The sequence below is a fragment of the Gobio gobio genome (genome assembly GCF_949357685.1).
Source record: "Gobio gobio genome assembly, chromosome: 23".
Classification (NCBI taxonomy): Eukaryota; Metazoa; Chordata; class Actinopteri; order Cypriniformes; family Gobionidae; genus Gobio; species Gobio gobio.
In genome coordinates this window covers 10,333,502-10,357,495 of record NC_137119.1, presented here as the reverse complement: position 1 = coordinate 10,357,495, position 23,994 = coordinate 10,333,502, and the positions used below count along the sequence as shown (strand labels likewise).

At 41.6% G+C, this 23,994-nt stretch overlaps 1 protein-coding gene across 1 annotated transcript in view; it reads right to left on the bottom strand.

Moving 5' to 3' along the window:
- Positions 1–23,780, bottom strand: part of LOC307119574 (NXPE family member 3-like) — a gene marked incomplete at both ends in the record, with an annotated part of 38,434 nt that extends 14,654 nt beyond the window's left edge. The window contains 7 exons of the mRNA XM_079805917.1: positions 5,497–5,837; positions 8,725–8,940; positions 19,681–19,751; positions 19,890–20,305; positions 20,521–20,886; positions 22,905–23,004; positions 23,743–23,780. Coding sequence (XP_079662043.1) covers positions 5,497–5,837; positions 8,725–8,940; positions 19,681–19,751; positions 19,890–20,305; positions 20,521–20,886; positions 22,905–23,004; positions 23,743–23,780 — 1,548 coding nt within the window. The remainder of the gene's footprint in view (positions 1–5,496; positions 5,838–8,724; positions 8,941–19,680; positions 19,752–19,889; positions 20,306–20,520; positions 20,887–22,904; positions 23,005–23,742) is intronic.
- Positions 23,781–23,994: the final 214 nt, after the last annotated feature.

Sequence of the window (23,994 nt, the reverse complement as noted above, 5' to 3'; positions counted from 1 at the left end):
CCATCTGATGAATGCTGATGATTTAGTTATTCTGTCTCCTTATAAATATTTATTAGACAGTGAACAAGAACACTACACAAACTCCATAAACATTAATGCAAGATACTGAACTGAGGAAAACGTCTCAGGTTACTTGCGTAACCTATGTTATCTGAGTAGGGAACGAGACGTTGCGTAACTTTATGACGTAATGGGACGCCCTCTTGGTGTGCCGACTGTCTGAAGCCCTTATAGAATCACGCCAATTGATTGGCTGATGGCGCGCGTGTCTTTGACGTTGTCACTCTTATACTGCGCGCGTGCGCCATCTGCTCCTCAGATTTCTCTGCCGAAAAGGAAGGCCTGTCGGCAGCGCGAGGAGCTTGGCAGCGTACGCAGCGTCTCGTTCCCTACTCAGAGAACATAGGTTACGCAAGTAACCTGAGACGTTCTCTGAGTAGGGAACGAGACGCTGCGTCACTTTATGACGTAATGGGAACGATATACCAAACACGCCAAGCTAAAGCGCTTCCGTATCTGGCTCAAAGAACACCAGATAACCTGCATGACTAGGTTAAGCAGACAGGACATGCAAACCCAGAGCCATGTCGAGATCCAAACTATAGAATCTCACAAAAGTGTGCGGAGAGGACCAACCTGCCGCCACACAAATATCTTCCAAAAGAGCCCCTCTAAAAAGTGCTTGAGAGGAACACCTCTGGTAGAATGCGCTCTAATATCAAGAGGTGAAGGTAAACCACGCACCTCATAAGCCAGGGAAATAGCCTCTGTCACACAATGGGAAAACCCTTGCTTCGATGCGGCGGCCAGTACCGAAGCACATCAAGAGCTGGTTAGATTAGGTCTTAAGGTAACCTTGACTAGGCCAGGAGCAAAATCCATACAGGACCCATTAACAAAGAGGGCCTGTAGATCGCCCACTCGTTTCAAAGAGGACAGTGCTAACAAAAGAGTAACCTTGAGAGTCAGAATTCGCTCAGGAGCTGACTCCAAGGGCTCAAATGGAGCGCCAATGTTAGCCCTTCAAGGACCATGGAGAGGTCCCAAGAGAAAATACATGGGGAGCGTGCTGGTCTCAGGCGCCTATCCCCTCGCATGAAAGGTGAAACCAGTCTATGTTTCCCTAGAGGGACTTCGTCCGACTCCCTACAGGCAGTGATAGCTGCGACATAGACCCGAAGGGTGGTAGCCGCTGCTCCAGCTGCAAACTTTTCTTGCAGGAACTCCAGAACTGGACCCACCAGGCAGTTAACTGGGTCCACCACATGGGAAGAGCACCATGACTCAAAAGACCCTCCACTTGGAGGAATAGAGCCTCCTAATGGAGGGAGCTCTAGCACTCGCAATGGTCTCCTGAACATCGGCAGGAAGACCAGTATCCAGCGCTACTGGCCCTTGATGGGCCATACCCACAACTTCCAAATTTCCGGGTGAGGATGCCAAATCCTGCCCTGAAGCCGGGACAATAGGTCCTCTCTGATCGGGATCTCCCAGGGGGGAGAATCCAGGAGGAGAACCATCTCCGAGAACCAAGCCTGGGACGGCCAGAGTGGAGCCACCAGCAGGAGGCTGACTCCACTCTCTCTCACCCTGCAAAGAACCGCCGGAATCAGATGATGGGCGGGAACGCATAGAGTTTCAGATTGGGCCGTGGATGCGCGAACACATCTATCCCCAATGAGGCTGGGGAACTCAGAGAGAACCAGAGTAGGCACTGGGACGACTCCTTCGAGGCAAAAAGGTCCACCTCCGCTTTTCCGAACATACAGTTTGAGGGTTCAGCATCCATTCTCCCGACCTGAGCTTCTGCCTCGACAGGTAAACCGCTGCGAGGTTCAAGACACCGGGTACATGGACTGCTCTCAGGGACAGAAGTTTGTCCTGAGACCACAGGAGGAGACGGCGCGCATGCCTGTCCAGGGTGCGTGACCGTGATCCCCCTTGGCGATTCACATGAGACACCACCGCCATGTTGTCCGTCCTGACAATGACATGATGTCCCATGAGGGAGGGGAGAAAGAAGGGCCAGGGACACAGCTCTCATCTCTAGGCAGTTTATGTGCCAAGAGTGAGCTTCCCCTTTCCAGACCCCGCATGCTGGTCTGCCCTTGAATACCACACCCCAGCCGGTTAGAGAGGTGTCTGTCGTGACCATTTGGCGACGGAATACAGCCCCCATACTGACCCTCTTCCGAAGAAAGATAGGGTCCCGCCATACTGATAGGGCACGGAAGCAGCCGCGTGACACCTTCAATCCTGTTGACCGAGCCCTTGAGCGTGTCATCCACCAAAGGAAGGGTCTCATGTGGAGCAGTCCCAGGGGAGCACCGGGGAAGCTGCGGCCATGAGATTCAGGAGCCTGCGACATGTACTCACAGAAAACATGATGGCCGAGCCTGAAGCAGGCCAAACAAGTTACAATACTGGAAATCCGAGCAGGGGCCAAGCGGGCCTGCATCGGAACGGAATAGATGAACTCCTAAGAAGGTGGTCTGTTGAGTTGGAGTGAGAACACTCCTGTCTGTGTTCACTCTCAAACCAAGAGACTGAACGTGCTGAAGAACGACATCTCTGTGGTGAGTCACCAACTTCCTGGAGTGGGCCAGAATGAGCCAATCATCCAGGTAATTGAGAATACGGATGCCCTGGAGCCTCAGCGGGGCAAAAGCAGCATCCATACACTTCGTGAATATCCTCGATGCCAGGGCGAGGCCGAAGGGAAGGACTTTGTATTGCTAAGCCCTCCCCTCGAAGGCAAATCTGAGAAACTTCCTGTGTCGTCTGACGACCTGAATATGGAAGTATGCATCTTTCAGGTCTATCATAACGAACCAGTCCTCCGCATGTATCTGTGACAAAATAGCCTAGAATGTTAGCATCTTAAACTTCCCTCTGTAGAGGGTGAAGTTCAGATGACGAAGGTCCAAAATGGGACGCAATCTGCCGTCCTTCTTTGGAACCAGGAAATAGCGGCTGAAGAAGCCACATTTCTCTTCTGCTAATGTAACCTCCTCTATCGCCCCCTTGAGGAGAAATAAGTTCTTGTTGTAGCACAGAAGCCTCTGAGGCGCTATTTACTACAGTTTGAATGACCCCGTCGAAGCGAGGGGGGTTGTGACAAAACTGGGGTGTGTAATCGTACTGAATTGTGCAGAGGACCCAGGATGATATCCCTGGCAGAAGCTTCCACTCATGGGAGAAATGTGACACAGGGAGTGGGGTATTGAGGTGCAGTGGACATACCTGAGATAGGGTGTCGAGCTAAACCTCTAAGGAAGGCGTGGCCATCCGCGAAGGGGAGCACGTGGCGTCCTGGCGCGGAGTGGGAGATGTCACAGCCAGAGTGGGAAGACTGGGTCGCTCTGTTTCCCGGAGAAGACCGAATATGTCTCCGTCTGAACGAGCGGCGGATGGTGAGCCAATCAAACATGAGGGGAGAAAGCAAAAGGCGTCTCCTTCCTTCAGCACCGGAAAAAGGCGAGGGTCGGGCCAGTTCTGTACTTCAAAGCGCGCTGGCGGCGAAAGTAACAGAGCCGGATAAGGAGAGCTGGTGAGAGGCGGGCAGAGACGCTTGCGCGGTCTGACCCAGCTTCGGACATGTGCTGAAGCTCTCCTTTTTCTGACCGGAGGGTCAGGAGCGACTCTAAGTGGCCGGAGCAGAACGTTTGTTGGGCCGCTTTGGGTAGATGCATCTGTGAGGACGTTGGTGGGGAAACGGGCGACCACAAGCTCCCCAGACCGTGGTGGGTGGGGGATGGCTTTGGTCGTTCCTCCTACTGGTAAACTCCCTTCTATAAGAAGGGCGTTCTCTGAGAGGGGGAGGGGCTAGGAGAATCCTCTTCGCTCTCCTAGGCATTGCTTAAAAAGCGGCAGATTGAGATTTAGCTTTTTTTTTTGTAAACTTCTCAACCACCGTGTTGACCGCCTCCCCAAACAACCCAGACTGCGAAATCGGAGCGTCCAGTAGGAAAGCCTTTTACTATCATGGATTTCCGTGAGGTTGAGCCACAGGTGGCGCTCTGCCCATGCCCCCCATTGAACGTCCTATGGCGCGAGCTGTGCTTCGGGGCTCATAAAGCCAACTCCGCGGCTTAGCGCAGCTCCTTAACTCCTTCCGGTGTCAAACCATAGCGTGCGAAAGTACGCCGACGAGCTCCGCGCATGTCGTTGAACGCCGCGCCTCCTGGCCGCTAAGCGGGAGAGCGTCGTCATTACAGGAAGGCCCGAAATCCTCAGAGTCGGACGCTGCGGTAAACACGACATCATCATCCAGTCCGAAGGAAACCGCGTCGCGTGCCTCCGGTTTGGGAAACAAATAGTCGTGTGAAAAACTCGACGGGCGGAGTCCCGCGCACGTGCTCGGGGGAGAGAGGGAGAGAAAGGGCGAGGCCCGTCTGCTGGCACTCCACTCCTCAAGCTCTATATCCGAACCCCAGGTCGCGGATCCAAGAGAGGCCTGCGCGGCCTCGGGAGCGCGACGGGGAAAAACGGATGACTCCTTCACAAAAACCGCGAGCCTCGAGCGGAGGGTTTTGAGAAGGAGATTATAGCAAAATTTACATTTTGAAAACCCCTGAACCGCCTCGCGCGTGTGTGAGAACCCCAAACATTTAACACTTACTGTGGGGGGTCGTCGTTCGCGATGAAGCAAGTGCACGGCAGCGGGCAACGACGAAAATCCATGGTACTTCACCACAAGGAGAACAATGTTCCATTATCCGCAGTCGCTGAAGTGCTGGTGATAAAGTCGAATGAAATCCAGGATATTTGGGCCAGAAAAACCGAAACCGAAGGGCATGAAATGGCCGCTTCCTGAAGGCAGAGAAATCTGAGCAGCAGATGGCGCGCGCACGCGCGCGCGCACAGTATAAGAGTGACAACGTCAAAGGGGGCGGCACGCGTGCCATCAGCCAATCAATTGGCGTGATTCTATAAGGGCTTCAGACAATCGGCACACCCAGAGGGCGTCCCATTATGTCATAAAGTGACGCAGCGTCGAGTGAACCTATGAAAGAGAACAGAGGGCTTAAAAACACAGAGGAAGATTATTAAAGAAACATGGAACAGGTGAGGACTAATCAGAAACCACAGCAACTTATAATGAACTAGAACACACGCAGTGACAAGGAAAACCAAGACATTGCAACTAAACATAGCTGTGGGTGTGTCTCAATCAGCTCCCTAGTTCAGTAGTCAGGGCACTGATCAGGGAGTCAGCCCATTTACCGATTCCCTGATCAGTGCCCCCTGACACCTGAACTAGGGAGCTGATTGAGACGCACCCTGTGACAAATAACTCTTAGGCATACTGTACTTCACTTTATATAGGCTTGATAAGGCTAAAATTAAAATGCTTCAGGAGACATTTAATGATGCATTAAGAATCTTCCAAAGTGGATAAGTGCGTCTAGACTTTCATTAAAAAGGCAGCAGAACAAATATTTTCTTCTTGAGCATAAAACATTATCACAATAAAACTAAAATGAGCAATTGTACCTTCATTCCTGCAGTGTTTCCAGACTTGATGATGACGGTGGTCTCTGGGGCACGTCTCAGCAGTGCAACAACAGACTGACGGATTTTGGCCACTTCATGCACGTAAAATGTTAATGGGTGAAAAACCTGGTGGGCAAAGATTGTGAAAGCAACCACTGCATGAGGACCACCAGCTATTTCATCAATATCATTGCTGATATAATGAAGATCGGTAATGGGCATTTTAGAAAATCGCAAAGGAACACCGTGTGCCCTCCAGTGAACAATGATATTGTTTTTCATCTCTACAGCCATTAGGGGTCCACCAGTACGAGGATTGTGGAGGTCCATTCTTTTTAAGCCTAAACAAGATAAGTGAAGATATCATTAGAATCATTGCTTTATTCATTTATCAAATACCTTTACAAAGTTGCTTTTTATTGTACACAGCAGCCCCCTAAAATATATGGGCATCATTTTCTCACCCTCATGTCATTCCATACCTGTAAGATTTACGCTCATCTTCAGAACACAAATGAAGATCTTTTTAATGAAACCTGAGAGCTTTCTGTCCCTACATTGACAGTCCATGCAACTACCACTTTGACACCTCAAAAACTTCATAAAGAGATTGTAAAACTAATCCTTAAGAATCAAGCGTTTTAGTCAAAATTTTCTGAAGAGACACCTTATATGATGAACATGTTCAATTTAGGCTTTTATTCACAAACTTTGTTCAGCTGATATAAACAAAAGTCAAACTGTTCCTGATTGACGCACAAGAACAAACCTCATTAGTTCTTGCGGAAGCTCAAATGTGCTGCGTAACACAAGAATGAACCTCATTGGTTCTTGCAGAAGCTCAAATGTGCTGTGTAACACAAGAATGAACATCACTGGTTCTTGTGGAAGCTCAAACAGGGGTGGACTGGGGCAAAAAAGTTGGGCACAAAGTGGCCCATCACACCCGGTCTGCAACACATCTCACCATAAACCCACCAGCTCATTATACACAGGGCAAATTTAAACACAGAAGCTATTTATACAAAAATATGAATTATATTAATTGTTTTATTGAAATGCTTATCATACTGAATGACTGGCATAACCTACTTCTTCAGGTTATAATTTGTCTTTCCTGGTGCATATGGCAAATAGTATTTTTTTTAAAAAAATACAAATTTTGATTTCTCTTTTCCATACACTGTAGTTTAATATCATTAAGTTCAATACCTACCATAAAATCAGACCATATACAATGCTATGGTCTAGAAGTCAGAGGGTGAGAGAGAGAGGACCCAAAGGCGAAGGCAAGTAATTCTGTCTTTAATTGAGTATAAGCAATACGGCCGCTGAGCCGTCAAACAGAAAGTTATTTTCAAACAAATGTCAACAAAGAGGCTGTAGACCCGGGTAGATAACCGGTCCGTAGAAGGGAACAAAGGTGTCAAGCTGACGGCCGTAGACAGTGGTACACAGAGTCCTGGTCACAGTGTTCAACGGCAGGCGAGCTGGGTAGAACAGACTGAGACACCGGGACTGAGCAGGCTATAGATTAGAGTTTTACAAGGAGTTTTGCCTCAAGAGGGCTGCGCGGGCCATTTGTCTGGGCTGACGGAAGTATATAGGCTACGTAGTTTTACTATAGTTTATTCTTCATATATTTACGTAGCAACGGGCTGGCCCACATTGTCCAGCGGCCCACCGGGAAAACGCCCGGTACGCCAGATGGCTAGTCCGCCCCTGAGCTCAAACATGCTGCGTAACACAAAAGAATGAATCTCATTGGCTCTTGAAGAAGCTCAAACGTGCTGCGTATCACACAAGAATGAACCTCATTGGTTCTTGCTGAAACTTAAACGTGTTGCGTAGCAAGAATTCATCTCATCGGTTCTTGAGGAAGTTCAAATGTGCTGCGTAACACAAGAATTAACCTCATTGGTTCTTGCTGAAGCTCAAACGTGCCGCGGTAACACATTTAACCTCATTAGCTCTTAAGGAAGTGCAAACGTGCTGCGTAACACACAAGAATGAACCTCATTGGCTCTTAAGGAAGTGCAAACGTGCTGCGTAACACACAAGAATGAACCTCATTGGTTCTTGCAGAAGCTCAAATGTGCTGCATAACATGAGAATGAACCTCGCTGGGTCTTGAGGAAGCTCAAACGTGCAGCGTAACCCACGAGAATGAGCCTCATTGGTTCTTTTGGAAGTTCAAACGTTCTGCATATCACACAAGAATGAACCTCATTGGGTCTTGAGGAAGCTCAAACGTGCTGCGTAACACGAGAATGAACCTCATTGGTTCTTTTGGAAGCTCAAACGATCTGCATATCAAACAAGAATGAACCTCATTGGGTCTTGAGGAAGCTCAAACGTGCTGCGTAACACGTGAATGAACCTCATTGGTTCTTTTGGAAGCTCAAACGTTCTGCATATCTCACAAGAATGAACCTCATTGGGTAGGTGTAACTTGGAGGGGCGTGGTTTGTAGTTCTCCGGGACGCAGATAGACCCATGTCAATTCCTTATTTAAATGGGCCATGAACTGCATTTTATTGTTTTATGATGTTTCCTGGGGTGCACTTACAATGTTAGAATGCTTTTTACATAAAAAATTGTCGTACTTTATAAATAAAAGGCATTTTTCCTACCCTGATTTTAGCCTTCTGCTCTGAACACTCCGTTTAAAGGGGCGTGTCCGCGGTGAGACTTCTGTGTAAACACCCACTGCTGTGATTGGCTAATGTCTTTGCATTTGAAATAGCTTAAATTCTCTCTCTCTCTTAGCTCGTTTTTACAATTACATTTCTCATGGTTAACTAATCGTGAAAAGTGTTGCATTACATTTAGATCAATGGCATTATATTTAGAACTATGGCATTATATTAAGATTGTGGCATGAAAGGTTGCAGTGATGATCATTGTAGCCGATCACACACATGTTGAGCGCGTGAAAGCAGCAATCTCGTCATTGCAACTCAGTTTCTGTACACTAACGAATGCTTTCATCTTCACTAACAGTGCAAACGTGATATAGTTAAGAGATCTGGTGTCTATAAAAGCTTTTCTTTGACTAACAAGGAAGTTTCAGCTCTGAAACTTACAAGATATTCTTATATTACCATGACCTTTTATATATCAAAAGCTCAAGGGAAAATTGATTTCTCAGTTCATCACCCCTTTAATATTATACATTCATGCTATTTAAGTCTTAAATTAAATGACATTGACAACAAAGTCAATTACTGAATAACTTGCCTGGCACGGTTCCTTCTAAAAACTCAAACCACTGCCTTGTGGTAGAGTCTCCCATCAAGTAGACTATCTTGTTTTTCAGACAATTTCCCATTTGTGAAGAATTTATCTGTTGGGTGTTGCATACAAAAGAATTCCAGACATCTTTCAGATAAAACCCTGCAGGAATGGGTGTTGTCATGCCAGCTATGCATCTCTCTTTTGTGCCTAAAGCAAAGAAACTTGTAATAATTATGCAAATTCATTCCATTCATTTGATTTCAGATTATATCTGTGATCAGCATATGTTTTGACCATTTCCTATTTGGAAAAAAAGAAAGAAAAATATATTTTTTTTTCAACATTTTTTTTAAATCAAAACACATTTTTTATGTTTAGGCAAAAGTAAAAAAAAGTGGTCTGTTTTTTTTTGTGTTTACAAATATTCTCTTAGGCCAGCTTCGGCTTCATACCAGCGTGATTAATCGATCTTCAAGCAAAAGGATCTGGATTAATATTTGAATGCTACCAATCCCGATGACTAGTAATGCAGTCTGAAACCCCCCCAGTTTCTCTTAGGGGTTTTTTCGCCATTCTGTCACCTGATAGAGTTTGGGTTCTTTGTCACTGTTGCTTCTGGTTTGCTTAGTAGGGACACTTAATATTCAACATATTATTGATATGACTGCACTGACGCTGTTGTTTGAGAACTGAACTGGGCTGGACGTCGTTTTTTTTTCAGAACTGCTTTATAGATTATATTATTTTAAAATTTATGATATTTACAATTGAATCAACAACAGCCGAAATGCATCATTTTCCTGTTATCACTATAAAGCTGCTTCTTAACAATCTATAAAGTGCTATCCGTATAAATAAAGGTGACGACAAATTGGTTTATAATTTGAATATTTCATTCACTGAAATGCTGTCTTCATCTACACAACAATATTTTATTAAAGTGTAAACACATTGGCAGTGCTTTACCAACTCAGCCTGACACAATAAAGGCTGTACAGAAGAACTTTGACCAATAAGACAAAAGGGCGACATCAAGGTTGCCATGTCTGTGCAACAAAAGTAGACCAATGGCCAGTCAAAAGTAGCCCAAACATAGCCCAATGTGTTTCTGCATATCAGGCGGCTGAATTCTCCACTGAATTTGTACATCTGTGGGGATGTTTTGGCGGTGTTGGAATACTGAAATCATATGTACAGGGGTGGAAACCTTTTTTAACCTGCGGCAACCCTTAAAAGTAACCCAATTCCATGGGGAAACCGTGGACTTGGCAACGTGATCTCATGGGTATTCGTATTTTTTTACGTAAAGTGTGGATCTATTCGAACTCAGACTGTGACCACAGTCTTTTCCTGAATGATGACATTCTTCTATGTACTGAAGTATAATGTTATTTGCATACCACAGAATAAGCCTGTGCTTTGTGGCAGATCTAGCTTGTGTGTTCCCGTGTAAACAACTGTTAATAAAGACACGTCAATTGTACAGTATCTCTCCGGCTCGCTATTCTGCTGCACCACAGAATATCACATTCTGCTAATCTTCCAGACCAAATATAAAAAATGTCAGGTGACTGACCTTAGGGGTTTGCTATATAACATCCAGATGACCCAGCCACTTCTTTGCCTTTCTTGCCTCATCAGAGACCGGATTGGTAGATTGCGTTTAATGGGATAGTTCACCCAAAAAGGAAAATTCTGTCGTTAATTACTCACCCTCATGTCGTTCCAAACCCTTAAGACCTTAGTTCATCTTCGGAACACAAATTAAGATATTTATGATGAAATCCGAGCTCTCAGGCTCCTCCATAGACAGCAATTTAATTAACACTTTCAAGGCCCCGAACGGTAATAAAAACATTATTAAAATAATCCATGTGACTACAGTGGTTTAACCTTAATTTTATGAAGCGATGAGAATACTTTTTGGGCACCAAAACAAGCAAAAATAACGACTTAATTCCACAACTTCGTTCTAGTCTGTGTCAGTCTCCTATGCAGTTAATTAAATTGCTGTCTATTGAGGGGCCTGAGAGCTCTTGGACTTTTTTTTAACTTTCCAATCTGCTGCATTTTTGGTCAGGTGCTTTACGTCCCTGAGAATTGCGGTGGATTTTTCCTAATTTATATATCTTCGTTGGAACACACGTTGGTGAGTGTTTCTTTAGTTCTATTGTTTGCTTACAGGTGTTTGCTGTTAGTTCACAAGTTCACACTTACATCAAATTAAATAGAGTAAAGATTATGCGTATTTGGCGTGCTGTCCGGCGGAGGGCTCCAGGGTCGGAATTTTGGCCCGAACCCAGAGTATCCCCCCCTTGATAGAGATAGTCTAGAACTAGACTGTATTATATTATGGATTGTGTTGACGTCTAATAAGAGTTTATTAGAATCAAAGTGAGGAGATGGGGTGGTGGAGGGATGCTAAAATAAAAATGGTCAACGAAAGAAGGTAAATCTGCTGTATATATACATCTCTTATCGTTGATGAAATTGATTGGCTTGATGTGCTCCACTTGTGTTTAATTAGGTTTAATTATCTGCACATGCTCCTCCCAAAATGTGTTAATAAAACATCACTTCACGAGTTCACCCTTACATCAAATTAAACAGAGTAAAGATTATGCATATTTGCCGTGCTGTCCGTGGGAGGGCTCCAGGCTCGTAATTTTGGCTCGAACCCAGAGTATCCCCACAAAATGCAAAAAGCAGAGGACAGCCACCAGAAAACCCCCAAATACGCAGAGAATTGGTGGGCTGGCATTTAGATAAGCTTGGTTGCTTGACCAGGAAGGCCCGTGTTGCCTCTGATGGGAGCAGCTCACGGCATCGGGCAGACAGGCCCTACTGGCTGATGGACTGGGAGCAACCTTATTTTGGAACGACCAATCGGGAAGGCTCTTGCGACATGTGGGAGGCCAAGGCTCACTGTATCAGATGGGAAAAGCCCTACCGGTCGAAAGAAAGGGGAGCAGAGATTTAATAATGAGGATGAGGAAGCCTCGCTGGACGGAGAAAAGAAAAGGTTAAGCATTGACCAGGAGAGCTCTTGCAGCGTCCGAAAGGAGATCAAGACTCACGGTATCGGACGAGTAAGCCTCGCTGGATGGGAAAAAGAAAAAGATGGATAGTCTCCGGGAGAGCCATTGCAGCATCCAACAGGAGATCAAGACTCGCTGCATTGGATGGGTAAGCCTCGCCAGATGGAAAAGGAGATAGGATAGAAAGGTTAGGTCGGTCCTAATTTAGCTTCGGAAAGCGTGTGACTACCATCTTCCAAGAGCTTGAATCTGCTTTTTTTTTGCTGCTATTGTTGCCGCCCCGATGCAAAAAGAGTGACTTGAAAAATTTTGTGCTGAGGTGCCTGATTGCTGGAGAACAGATTTGAGCTGTTTTTTGGATTTGGGTTTGTCATGGGTTTGTTGGAGGCGTCTATGAAAAGGGGTTCAGAAGGAGATTAGCCTGAGATTTCCTCATTTGGAGGTACGCAAGAACAGTTTGGTTGTTGAAACGGGATGTTGAAATATACATGAAAGCTTGGCCTGTCTTGCTTCGTTCGATTAAGTATGATATGGTTTTGCCATCGAGTACTGATATGTCCGAGATAGTGGGGTGGATGTTAGGGTCGAATTTGGAAGTGATCGCAATCTGTGAGCATCCTAAGAACCCGAAAAAGCTAAAACAAGCAATTTTGAGTGTGCGGGCTGCACTGAGGGGCTGAAAACCTTTACAAAGGGTATGGATACATTTTGTGAGAACGTCTAGTATTATGGGTTATCTGCTGTCGGGGTGGGTGGGCTGTGATCGCTGAATCCCTTCGATCAGGAGGGAGGTTTATGAATTCTCAGGGGAGGGAGCGCCATAAATCAATTGTGGAAAAATTGTACGCCGCTCAGGTAGCCTTTAATGGACCCAACTTGGAGGCCCTTAACAGTATTAAGGTAGGAAAAAAGTGAGGTGATTGAAAGGAGGGAAAATTCGAACGGCATGTTATAAGAGAAGTGGAATGCTTTAAACATCTCCAAGTGGTCACGTAGGATTGGAAGGTTCTGGGACGGAACATCACTGCTGCGGCAGTGGAGAAAAGGTTAGCCAGAGAAACTGAGCTCCTGCGGGAGCGGAAGGAAAAGCACTGCTGTGGCTGTGGAGAAATTAGCCAGAGAAACTGGGCTCCTGCGGGAGCAGAGGGAACAGCACTGCTGCGGCAGTGGAGAAAATTAGCTGGAGAAACTGAGCTCCCGCGGGAGCAGAGGGAGCAGCACTCCTGCGGCAGTGGAGAAATTAGCCAGAGAAACGTAGCTCCTGCGAGAGCAGAGGGAGCAGCATTGCTGCGGCAGTAGAAAAAATAAGCCAGGGAAACTGAGCTCCTGCGGGAGCAGAAGGAACAGCACTATTGCGGCACAGGAGAAAAGGTTAGACGGACAAATAGAGAGCCACATTCGGATGAGGGAAACAGTTATGACATTTAAATAGCATATTTTGTGTATGAACCCATACAGTAGCCTAGTGAAATAAATATCCATATTTTCATGTGATTTGACAGTTTATTTTATTAAATGTAAAAAATAAAAATCTAAAAGGTGTGCATAAAACCTGACACCTAGATGAACACTTTACAGTTGTTTTTATGACTGTAAGCCATTCTCTTCAAATGCTATTGAAGTTAGAAACGTGTATACCAATGTTGTATGTAACTTTAGAGACGGCCCCTAAATCAGCGGATATCGAATGTCCAATGTCAAGCCAGCTTTACTCCAGTTAATTTCACCTGTAGTAAGTCAGTCTGGCCAGTAGGAATGTACTACAACCTTTGGATCATGAAAAAAGGGAGTTACTTTTATTATTATTATTATTATTATTATTATTATTATTATTAGTGGACTGTACATCCATTAGGGGAGGTATTGTCTAAAACGAGATATTGGCCAACATCTACACTGTAAAACAATTGCTGTAAAAAAAACGGCCAAACTCTTACAGTAACATACTGTTTTTCATGAAGACAGTAATGTGCTGTAGAAAACAATGAATTCTGAGCAATATTTTTCACAGTAAGCAACTGCTGTTAATTTACAGCCCATTTTCAACAGTAATCTAACGTATTTATGTATTAGGGTTTTGTATTGTAGTATGCAATACAGTGAGGGCTGGTGTATTTTTGAAGTAGAAGCATAATGGCACTGGACGTGTTTTACAGGCGTTTGAGTGTGAGCTTCCTATCCGTGTTTGCGGCAAGAAAATTTGTAAAATAGAAGAAAACTAATCGAAGCAGAGAGGAGATGGAACAAATCCTTATTTATCAATATTAAAATATTAAAATTGTGGCATTAATATTTTAATTCTATATTCAATTGTCATATGATATTTTTATTAATCGCATCTAAACAGTTTGCTCTTCTGCTTCATGTGAAATGATAACATTGTTCTGACACTTGCTACAAGCTTTAAAACACTTTTACGGCAGTGATATCAAACGTTTCATCACACTTCATCATATAGGTTTAGAGGCAGGAGTGAGATTAGCAACTCAAAATATCTTTTTAATGCTATATTGTTACTAAAAGTGTAATTTTCCTTCACATTTCTATCCATTAAATTGTATTATTTTTATATCCTCTATTATGTTTGGATTTGGGGCTAGAATTAAGGGATTTACAATTTATCTATAATATGGTAAAAAGGTAATTATACAACTATATTTATGATATAAAAGATATGTAAATATTAGGGTTGGGTGATGTCCCCTAAACTGGCAGTTGACGATGTTTACAGTAAAACATTGTGATGGTCGATGATATCGATGGTCGAACTTCGTTATTTAACTAACCCAGTATTTTGTATGTGAATGCTGTTTCCCGTAAATATTACCCCAGGAGTGAAGCACAAAGCTTTGTTTAGCCTAGAAAGGAAATAATGGTCAGATAGCACTTTTTCATTCTGTTTTGCGATCTGGACCTGGTCACTCGATTTTCCATGAATTTTAACAATAGGCCTAGTAGTCCATTTTATCCCAATGGACATGGACATCTCGTTTCTTTTCCCAAATCTTCACTCACGTCGCACCCATGTTCACAGGGGATTATAAACGTTTCTTCCTTTCGTTTGCTTATTATTAAGTCTATTATAACTATTCACATCCTTTACTGTGGTAAAGTATAAAAAACACTGTAGGACAAATACCTTTTTACTTCAAATTTTATTTTACCCTTAAATGCATACGTCGGGTCTTTAGCGACCCGAGACATCATTCACTACCCTCCTCCTCATTCATTTTTTTAAAGTTAGACATCAACCTTCTTAGTATTCCTCAATCAATCCATTTTTAACAATACAACAAGAAAAAAATAATAAAATTATAATTGAATGCCTGTTTTTCCACTAGTTTTTTGTCAAAATTGTATAGGGTTGCTAACGACCCGAGGTGTGCAAGATTGTACGCATTTTTTTATCTGCACAATAATAAATTAATCTATAATGACGAAATGAGTGCAATTCACCTTTATTCCACAAGGTGGCAATGTCTGATACACAATGATGAAGTGATGTTTCACTCATATTTACCTCAGACAGAAAACGAAACAATAATATATAATCTGCAAAACTTGAAATGGCTCAGCGATTTACTGCAGCGACAGTACTGAACGCAATCAAATATTAGTGTCACTGTCACTTGATGGTGGATCTGGTGAAGGAAGCTCTCATCAGTGATCAAAATATTTATTTTGAAGACGTTGAAAATGAGTTTTGAGGATATGTGTGAGATCACAAATATGAGGGAAATGTTGAATGTAGTACTGGGAAATGAGTTCTGACGACGACAGTGATGATGGTATAAAACATCTGCTCAAACTGAACCCTTCCAAGCTCCAAAAGGTAACGAAATATGTTTTATTTTATTCTTCTGTAATTGTTATTCTAATATCAGGAGTGTTATATATTATCGCGACAGGTATAGATCTATTCATGTTAGATATAGATCTGGGTCGCTAAAGACCCTAATATGTAAAAATGTTTGGCAAAACAGTCAAGCATTTAAGGGTTAACACAGTTTGTTCTTGTTATTAAACTTGGTAAAGTGTGTCAAGTTTGGTTTATTTGAATAGTGCATTTCACACACACACACACACACACACCGGTGATTTTAGTTTAGTTTTATCTGGCAGTGAATAATCAAACATTGCCTAAATGTCTTGACCCTGTCGAAGATAAAATCCGCTCTTCAGACCTTTTACAACAAGTTTTGTTTTTCCAACATAAGGAGAAAACATGAAGACAAAGATTCGAAAAGGTGTCTATCCAGCTTGTGTCCCACATTCCTCTCAAAGCGCAGAGAGGTATATGAGAGGTATATGAGGTATATCTTTGCGGGGAAATAGTATGAATCAAATATTTTTCTAATTAAACTAATATTTAATTTTCGTATATTCTTGAGGTTACCATTATTTACTGAAAATCGTTTAAATGTTTTATAGGCTGTAGTGTGTTGTTTCACTGACGGAAGTGCTTAAATAAACACGGATGCTTATGGATGTTTCAGCCTCAAATGATTTCAAAATGTAGGCTATATATCTGGCATAGACTACAGTATTTAAAATATCATATATGCATTAGTTACATTCTCAATTCAATTTACAGAGCAATCCCTGCTAAGTTTTTAGTTTAACTAATACTATAGAAGAGGATTAGTGTGTGTCGCACTCACAACAGACTTGGCGTGGGCAACGGGGGCGTGGCATCACGATGGTGGCGCTCCATCGTGATGTCGGTCAGCCATCATGATGGACGATGATAGGGCACAACCCTAGTAAATATGCTTCTTTAGCTGTAAATACATAATAATGTTTACATTTAAATGTTGAAAATGCGTCCATTTTGTACGATTCAGCATCTATCCAAACTTATAAAAATATGTTTTGCACCTGAAAATGTTACATATTGATACCCAAGTATTAACAAAGAGACATTTCTAGCCTGGATGCCAGCCGAACCCCGTGCCCCCCAGCCCCGCCCACGACATTTGAGGTCGGGAAGTTCGGTCTAGACTTGGGACTTGATCCGTTGTGGAACAACTATGCTCAAACAAGAGCTGTTCGGACCTATGAAATTGTCAGGGCGGACTTTATACAATGATGGACAGATGATAAAAAGTAACGTAATCATGTACGTCACCAAAGAGCACTTGGGTTGAATTCGTTCTAATCCTAAACGGCGACCTTATTCATATATGCTGTACTAAACTGAGGCCATTTACATATAGATACATATACAGTTATTTCATATGTGCGATAGTTCATTCGTTGTTATTATTTAGTCAGGTGTCTGTCACTCGCCTATTGTTAGTCACCCAGCAGGTGCGAAGGACCCGGACGCTGACGCAGTTTAGTTTAAGCTATGATCGTCATTATTATTACTAGCGCGAGACGAACGTGATGATAATGCCAGTGCATCTGCGATGCAGCAATACTAACTAATCACATGTGTGCGTGCATCAAAGAGTACGTTTATTATATTGTTTATATTTTGATCATAGTTTGTCTTTAAGACGTGCATATCGCGTCTGTCGTATCACACGTCCGTGAGTTAATATCGCTAATCCCATTATTGCTGTATAGACATATTTCTAATGCTGATGTCATACGAATTGCGGTTTATATTACAACCCCAAATCAGAAAAAGTTGGGACAGTATGAAAAACGCCAAAAAAAAAAGAAGTGATTTCTAAATTTACTTTGACCTGTATTTCATTGCAGACAATATGAACACAAAATAGTTCATGTTTTGTCTGGTCATCTTCATGTCATTTGTAAATATGCATCCTTTCCTGTCATTCAGACCTGCAACACATTTCAAAAAAAGTTGGGGCAGTAAAGCATTTACCACTTTGTAATGTTGCCATTCCTTTTCACAACACTTAAACGACGTTTAGGGACTGAAGACACCAAGTGATGAAGTGTTTCAGGTGTAATTTTGTCCCCTTCTTCCTGCAAACAAGTCTTAAGGTGGGCAACAGTACGGGGTCTTCGTTGTGGCATTTTGAGCTTCAAAATGCGCCACAAATTCTCTATTGGAGACAGGTCGGGACTGCAGGCTGGCCAGTCAAGTACCCGTACCCTCTTCCTCCGCAGTCAGGACTTTGTAATGTGTGCAGAATGTGGTTTTGCATTGTCTTGTTGAAATATGCATGGACGTCCCTGGAAAAGATGTCTTCTTGAAGGCAGCATATTTTGCTCCAAAATCTCTATGTACTTTTCAGCATTAATGGTGCCTTCACAGAAGTGCAAGTTACCTTTGCCAAGGGCACTGACACAACCCCATACCATGACAGACCCTGGCTTTTGGACTTGTTCCTGGTAACAGTCTGGATGATCCTTTTCTTCTTTGGTCCGGAGCACACAGCGTCCATTCCTCCCAAAAAATACCTCAAATACTGATTAATCTGACCACAGTACACGTTTCCACTGTGTGATGGTCCATCCCAGATGCCTCCGAGCCCAGATAAGTCGACTGCGCTTCTGGACACTGTTAACATAGGGCTTCCTTTTGGCACAGTACAGTTTAACTGGCATTTGTGGATGTAACTACGTATTGTGGTACTTGACAAAGGTTTGCCAAAGTAGTCCTGAGCCCATGTGCTGATATCGCTTATAGATGAATGACGATTCTTGATGCAGTGCCGCCTGAGGGATCGGAGATCACGGTTGTTCAGCTTAGGCTTGCGCCCTTGTCCTTTATGCACTGAAATTCCTCCAGATTCCTTGAATCTTTTAATTATGTTATGCACTGTTGAAAGTGAAATATCCAAATCTCTTCCTATCTTTCTTTGAGGAAAATTGTTTTTAAACATTTCAATAATTTTCTCACATTTGTTGGCAAACTGGCGATCCTCGGCCCATCTTTGCTCCTAAAGGATTAGACCTTTCTTGGATGCTGCTTTTGTACCAAATCATAATTACAATCACCTGTTGACATCACCTGTTTCAAATCAAATTATTATTTAACCATTTTACCTTATTACTAGCCCTAAATTGCTCCTGTCCCAACTTTTTTTGAAATGTGTTGCAGGTCTGAATGACAGGAAAGGAAGCATATTTACAAATGACATGAAGTTACAAAAACATGAAATATTTTGTGTTCATATTGTCTGCAATGAAATACAAGTCAAAGTAAATTTAGAAATCACTTCTTTTTTTTATTTGCGTTTTCCATACTGTCCCAACTTTTTCTGATTTGGGGTTGTAATTTGCATATTGATGTTTTATCAGTGTGTGTGTATATTTATAATTTATTATAGTTGTTTCTCTGTTTAGAACCACACTTAATTAAACTGTTCAACTTTGGAAGTCTATGAGTGGTGTGGTTTCTATCTCCTCCTATACAGACATCATTTAATTGTTCTGATCGGACAATCTTTGGTGGTTGCCACCGGGTATTTATTAGCACCTAAGAGCTTAATAACAAATCTTTTCATATGCATTCACTTTTACTTTTTCTCTCAAAAATGATGATCGAGTTGATAAGTACTCTGTGTATCTTTAAATTATTTTTTACAATACAGGCAAAGATCGTTTACTCTCATCATCTTCTTCTACTTCTTCCAGCGTGCGTGCATGCGTGCAGTTGAGTTCTGTTGACAACTATGCATCGCTCTGTTGCTCTGATTGGTTGTAGGTCTATCCAATTGAGTGCAGAGGCATTTTCTTTCCTGGTTTGGTTGAAACACGCCTCATAATCACAGCCCAATGGAGCAGTATCAGACTCATATTCTGACTAGAATTGAGATTGACGACGCAGGGCTGGGGATTTTCAGTGCCACCCCCTGAATATTGAAACCAATTTAAACAATAAACAAAAAAGCTGAATACTCATTTGTAGCTTGTATAAAAGAAAAGAAAAAACTTTCCAAATAGAAATGAAATGGTCAAAATGTACACGGATTATATGTAAACATACCAATGGTTGTGGTGTTGGGAAGAACATTTATTATTTCTTTGTCTCCAGTAATAGTCACATTTGTTAATTTCCTGTGAAATAATAATATTTTCCTTAGACATAATAATAATAATAATAATAATAATAATAATAATAATACTTTAAAACTTAATAATAATTTACATTTCTATAATTCTTTTGAAATTCAATTGGAATCCTTTCCCACTTACTTTGTGAAAAGTTGCTCCTCAAAATGATTTAATGGGCTTTCCAAACCTCCGAAAGAATGATAAACCAGGTTGTCACAAGAAAGTTTCTTCGGTCTCTCACACTGCCACACCGTCCCTGTTTTTACATCCTTATACTCACAGCAGCAGTCGCCTTTCTTCCAACTTCCATCTGCACCCCACTTCAGATTACATTGTACTATTTCACTGATCCTGGTTTTATTGGGTCCTGGCCCTTCATAGTGGCCATTATAGTGGCTGCGTGGGAATGAGGACTCCCTGTATTTTTTAAGAATCTGCACAACCTCACTGGAGTGCTCTAGACGTACATGAACTTGTGCCTGACCTTCCCAGGGCAGAAGAAGAGCAACAGAGTAAGTCCCATTACGGTGATCCACAACCTCCCCGTACACACTCGCCTTCAAGAAGAATGGAGAAGGTTAAAGTGTAATGCACAAAACTAATGTCTGTAGGTGAAGCAAGCTTATAAATCTAAACATTATATGCATTAGTAATATTTTGTAAATAAACCACTTAACAGGCAAATCAAACTCAATATGACAAATGTTGGTAAACTGTTTTTTTTTTTATAACAATTAATTATACCATAAAATATACTATAAAATAAATGCACCTTGAGCTTTGAATTGAATAGCTTTGCTTGGAAAAAATCTCCTCCATATCTTTTCAGGTTCTTGTTGTGGTCTCTGGCTGTGATGGTAACGGAGATCTTTTCTCCCACTTTGTAACTCTCCTTGAGTCCCACAATAGAGAATGTTGAGTGGACTGGGCTTGTGCTTTGATCCAACTGAGTGATTTCTTGATCTGGACCGGACCAGTCCAGAACCTTCTGTAGTCTTTCCCACTCCTCTTCACTGATTCCCATGTCAAGTGCAGATATTGTGGATGAAGAATGATTATTTCGAGGAACTTGTTTAGGTTTGGTGGGCTGAATTATTCTTATTTGGATCCCAGCATTCAATCCCCATAGAGATAGAGCCTGGGAAAGGACGAGGATATCAATCACACCAAATTACACTTTTTCTCCTTTTAATGTTCATTGTGGATAGAGATATTTTTTGGATAATACTAAATGTGGATCTGTAGGCGGTTGGTGAAATCATGCACAAAGTGTGAATGGGTTAGGTCCTACTATATACAGTAGCTCAAACAGGAGACGCCAAGGTCATGGATTCAAATGCATCAAGTAAAGAGTTGCCTTTACACAACAAGTCAATATGGAACAGCAAAGTGAACTGAGTTCTCATCAAGATGGCTGTCTGTCAGACATTTAACTCGCTTTCCCGCCACTACTAAAATAATTGAGAATACTTCCACCAATTAGAGAGTCGCGACAAGCAAAATGTCTTCCTCTTCTCTCTGTAACCTCCTAGTATACAATAATGTGACTGGACAAGAGAGTGTACACAGCCGCCAAACTTCCAGTGAAAACGACTTATAGTATCTAGAACGATATAAAAATTATGTTGCAAACCAACCAGACATTTAAGAAATCCTTTGGGGAAAAAAAGAATGTTTCTTGTTTGCTCATTGCCTGCAGTTTGTGATAAGCAGTGTGATTAAAGTTTGAAAATCAAATTTGTAAAGCGTTTACCAAACATAATATAATTTCTATTCACATGCTTTCACAACTTATAGAAAATGCATGCACAAGAACGAAGATGAAGGAATCAAGTATTTACGAGGCCAGACAAACTCAAACTGAAACAGGGAGAACTAAATAGGCTACAAGAGATAATGAGATGCACAGCTGAAAGGAATGATTAACTTTATTAGGTCAGTCTGGTAAAAAACTTAAGTTTCTCAATATGTGTTCTTGTCTGTACTTGTGTTCTCGTGGACTTGTGAAACGTCATCAGTCGCTGCCCAAGTACTGTTCCAATTCAAAGTTCACATCTAGCCAAGTCCAGTTTAAATCCCCGGATGTGTCCTTGATCCGCCCCTTTTATCGAGGATGCATCAAGAGGAGACTTCAGACAGACCGGTATCCCAGAATGCATCTCGCACCAACGGACGCAACGATCAGTAATGCCCCCCAACACCCCCGCATGATAAGCTGAACTTGGTTTTACTAAGAACGTAACCGAGAGCAGAGCGACATTATCATCAATTAAAGTAATACTGTTTGCATGTGCTTAATAACAGTCTCAACGGGGTGCGGCATTGTTTTGTCACTTGCAACACATCCAGAATACACATAATTTCTGCTTAAAATAAGCCTAAAATGCAAAACAAAACCAATTTAGGAGTTATTTTTAAGCACAAGCCTAATACAACATTTGAAGTAAAACAATGTTTTTTTTTATTTAGTACTTATATAGTAGTATAAACTTGTGAAAATTAAAATATTAAATACAATTATAAAATGTTAAAATATTTGTTAAATAGTTTTATTTATCATATTTATGTTTTATTTTTGTAATGTGTTTTTGTTAAATCATGTTATAATATTGTTTTGAACTGCTTGTTATTTACAATGGCAACTATTAACTGTTTAAATTTTTTTGTGCGTTGAATTGTTTTAAATCTACATAAAAATCCTAATAATCAAACTAAATCATAATAATTATTAATGTTAATAATAATATAGAGAGCCAACATCAACAAATAAGCAAACAAAAACATTTAAAAATATATTGTCCCGTTTTTAAATTAAAAGATAACAAATTAGATTTTAGAGATATTTTGACCACTCAAATAGGAAATGTCCCCGGTTTCCATTTCAGAAATCTGGTCACCTTACCTAAACCATATATTAATGTTTAATATAGGCCTATTATTTTTTTTTAATCTAAACGAAAAGAGGGAGGGTTGTGTTTTATACTTTGTTTTGTTATAAATTTATAAGAGAATGTAGCTGCCTGAACGACATTTGTATGGCTAATATGTTTAAGATTTTTTGTAAAAAAAAATGAAAAGAGGCAGTGGTGTTTTATGACATATTTCGTTTTATTGTAGCCTAAAATATATACGTTTCTCTATACCAAGTAGGCCTACGCGAACTTCTGACTTGCGTCCCGTGGTCGTTAATTCAGGCTTGCCATGTTCAACTCCGAAGAACGAACTCCCGAGGTCGGGAGGACAATAGTCCGGTACTCTGCAAATGGAACAGCAGCAAATTTCTTGATAGTGTTATTCAGAGTAAATATGTATATTTTAAGCTACAATAAAACGAAATATATGATAAAACACCACTCTGCCTCTTTTCATTTTCATTAAAAAATGTAGTGCAGGCAATGCTATTGCATGTATATTTATAACAAAACGAAATATTAAAAACCCTGCCTCTTTTTGTTTACATAAAAAAAAAACATTAATGTTTGGTTCAGACAAGTGTGATTATCACTGTAATAAAATGAATTATGACATAAAACACAACCCAGTCTATTTTTGTTAAATGTCAGTTAATGTGTTTAATAGCCTAAAAATATAAGTTATGAAACTTCACTTTGCCCTCAGTCAAAACGATTTGCCAGGGAACAAATTATAGATTCATGAGACCAAAGATCGCCCGCTAGAATACGAATTATATCTGAAGACATCAGAGCCAGCAGCAGATGTCAGAAGGACTAGCCGCATTAAGGCTTCTCTCGGCGGGGAGAGCGCCCACTGATCGCCTGGATCTCACAACTCCGAAAACGGCAGATCAAATTTTCAAAAAGGAGCTCTCTTTATAAATAAACCACAGATTTGAGCTTTAAACAAGTACATTCTCGCCTGAAAAAGTCTTAAAACTACATTTTGTGAAACATTAACAGTAGTATTTTTAAATTACGAGGGGTTTCTCATCCGCTATTGACGTTTGCTTGTTGGTGCGAGATGCATTCTGGGATACTGGTCTGTCGGAAGTCCACAAGTCTCCTCTCGATGCATCCTCGATAAAAGGGGCGGATCAAGGACACATCCGGGGATTTAAACTGGACTTGGCTAGATGTGAACTTTGAATTGGAACAGTACTTGGGCACAGGTACAGAATATTCAAATAGATATACAGTGGAAAATGGTATCCCACAAGGCAGTGTATGTAGTCCAATATTATTTAAAGGTGTCATGAACTGGCTTTTTAAAAAATTTTGATACTGTTGTC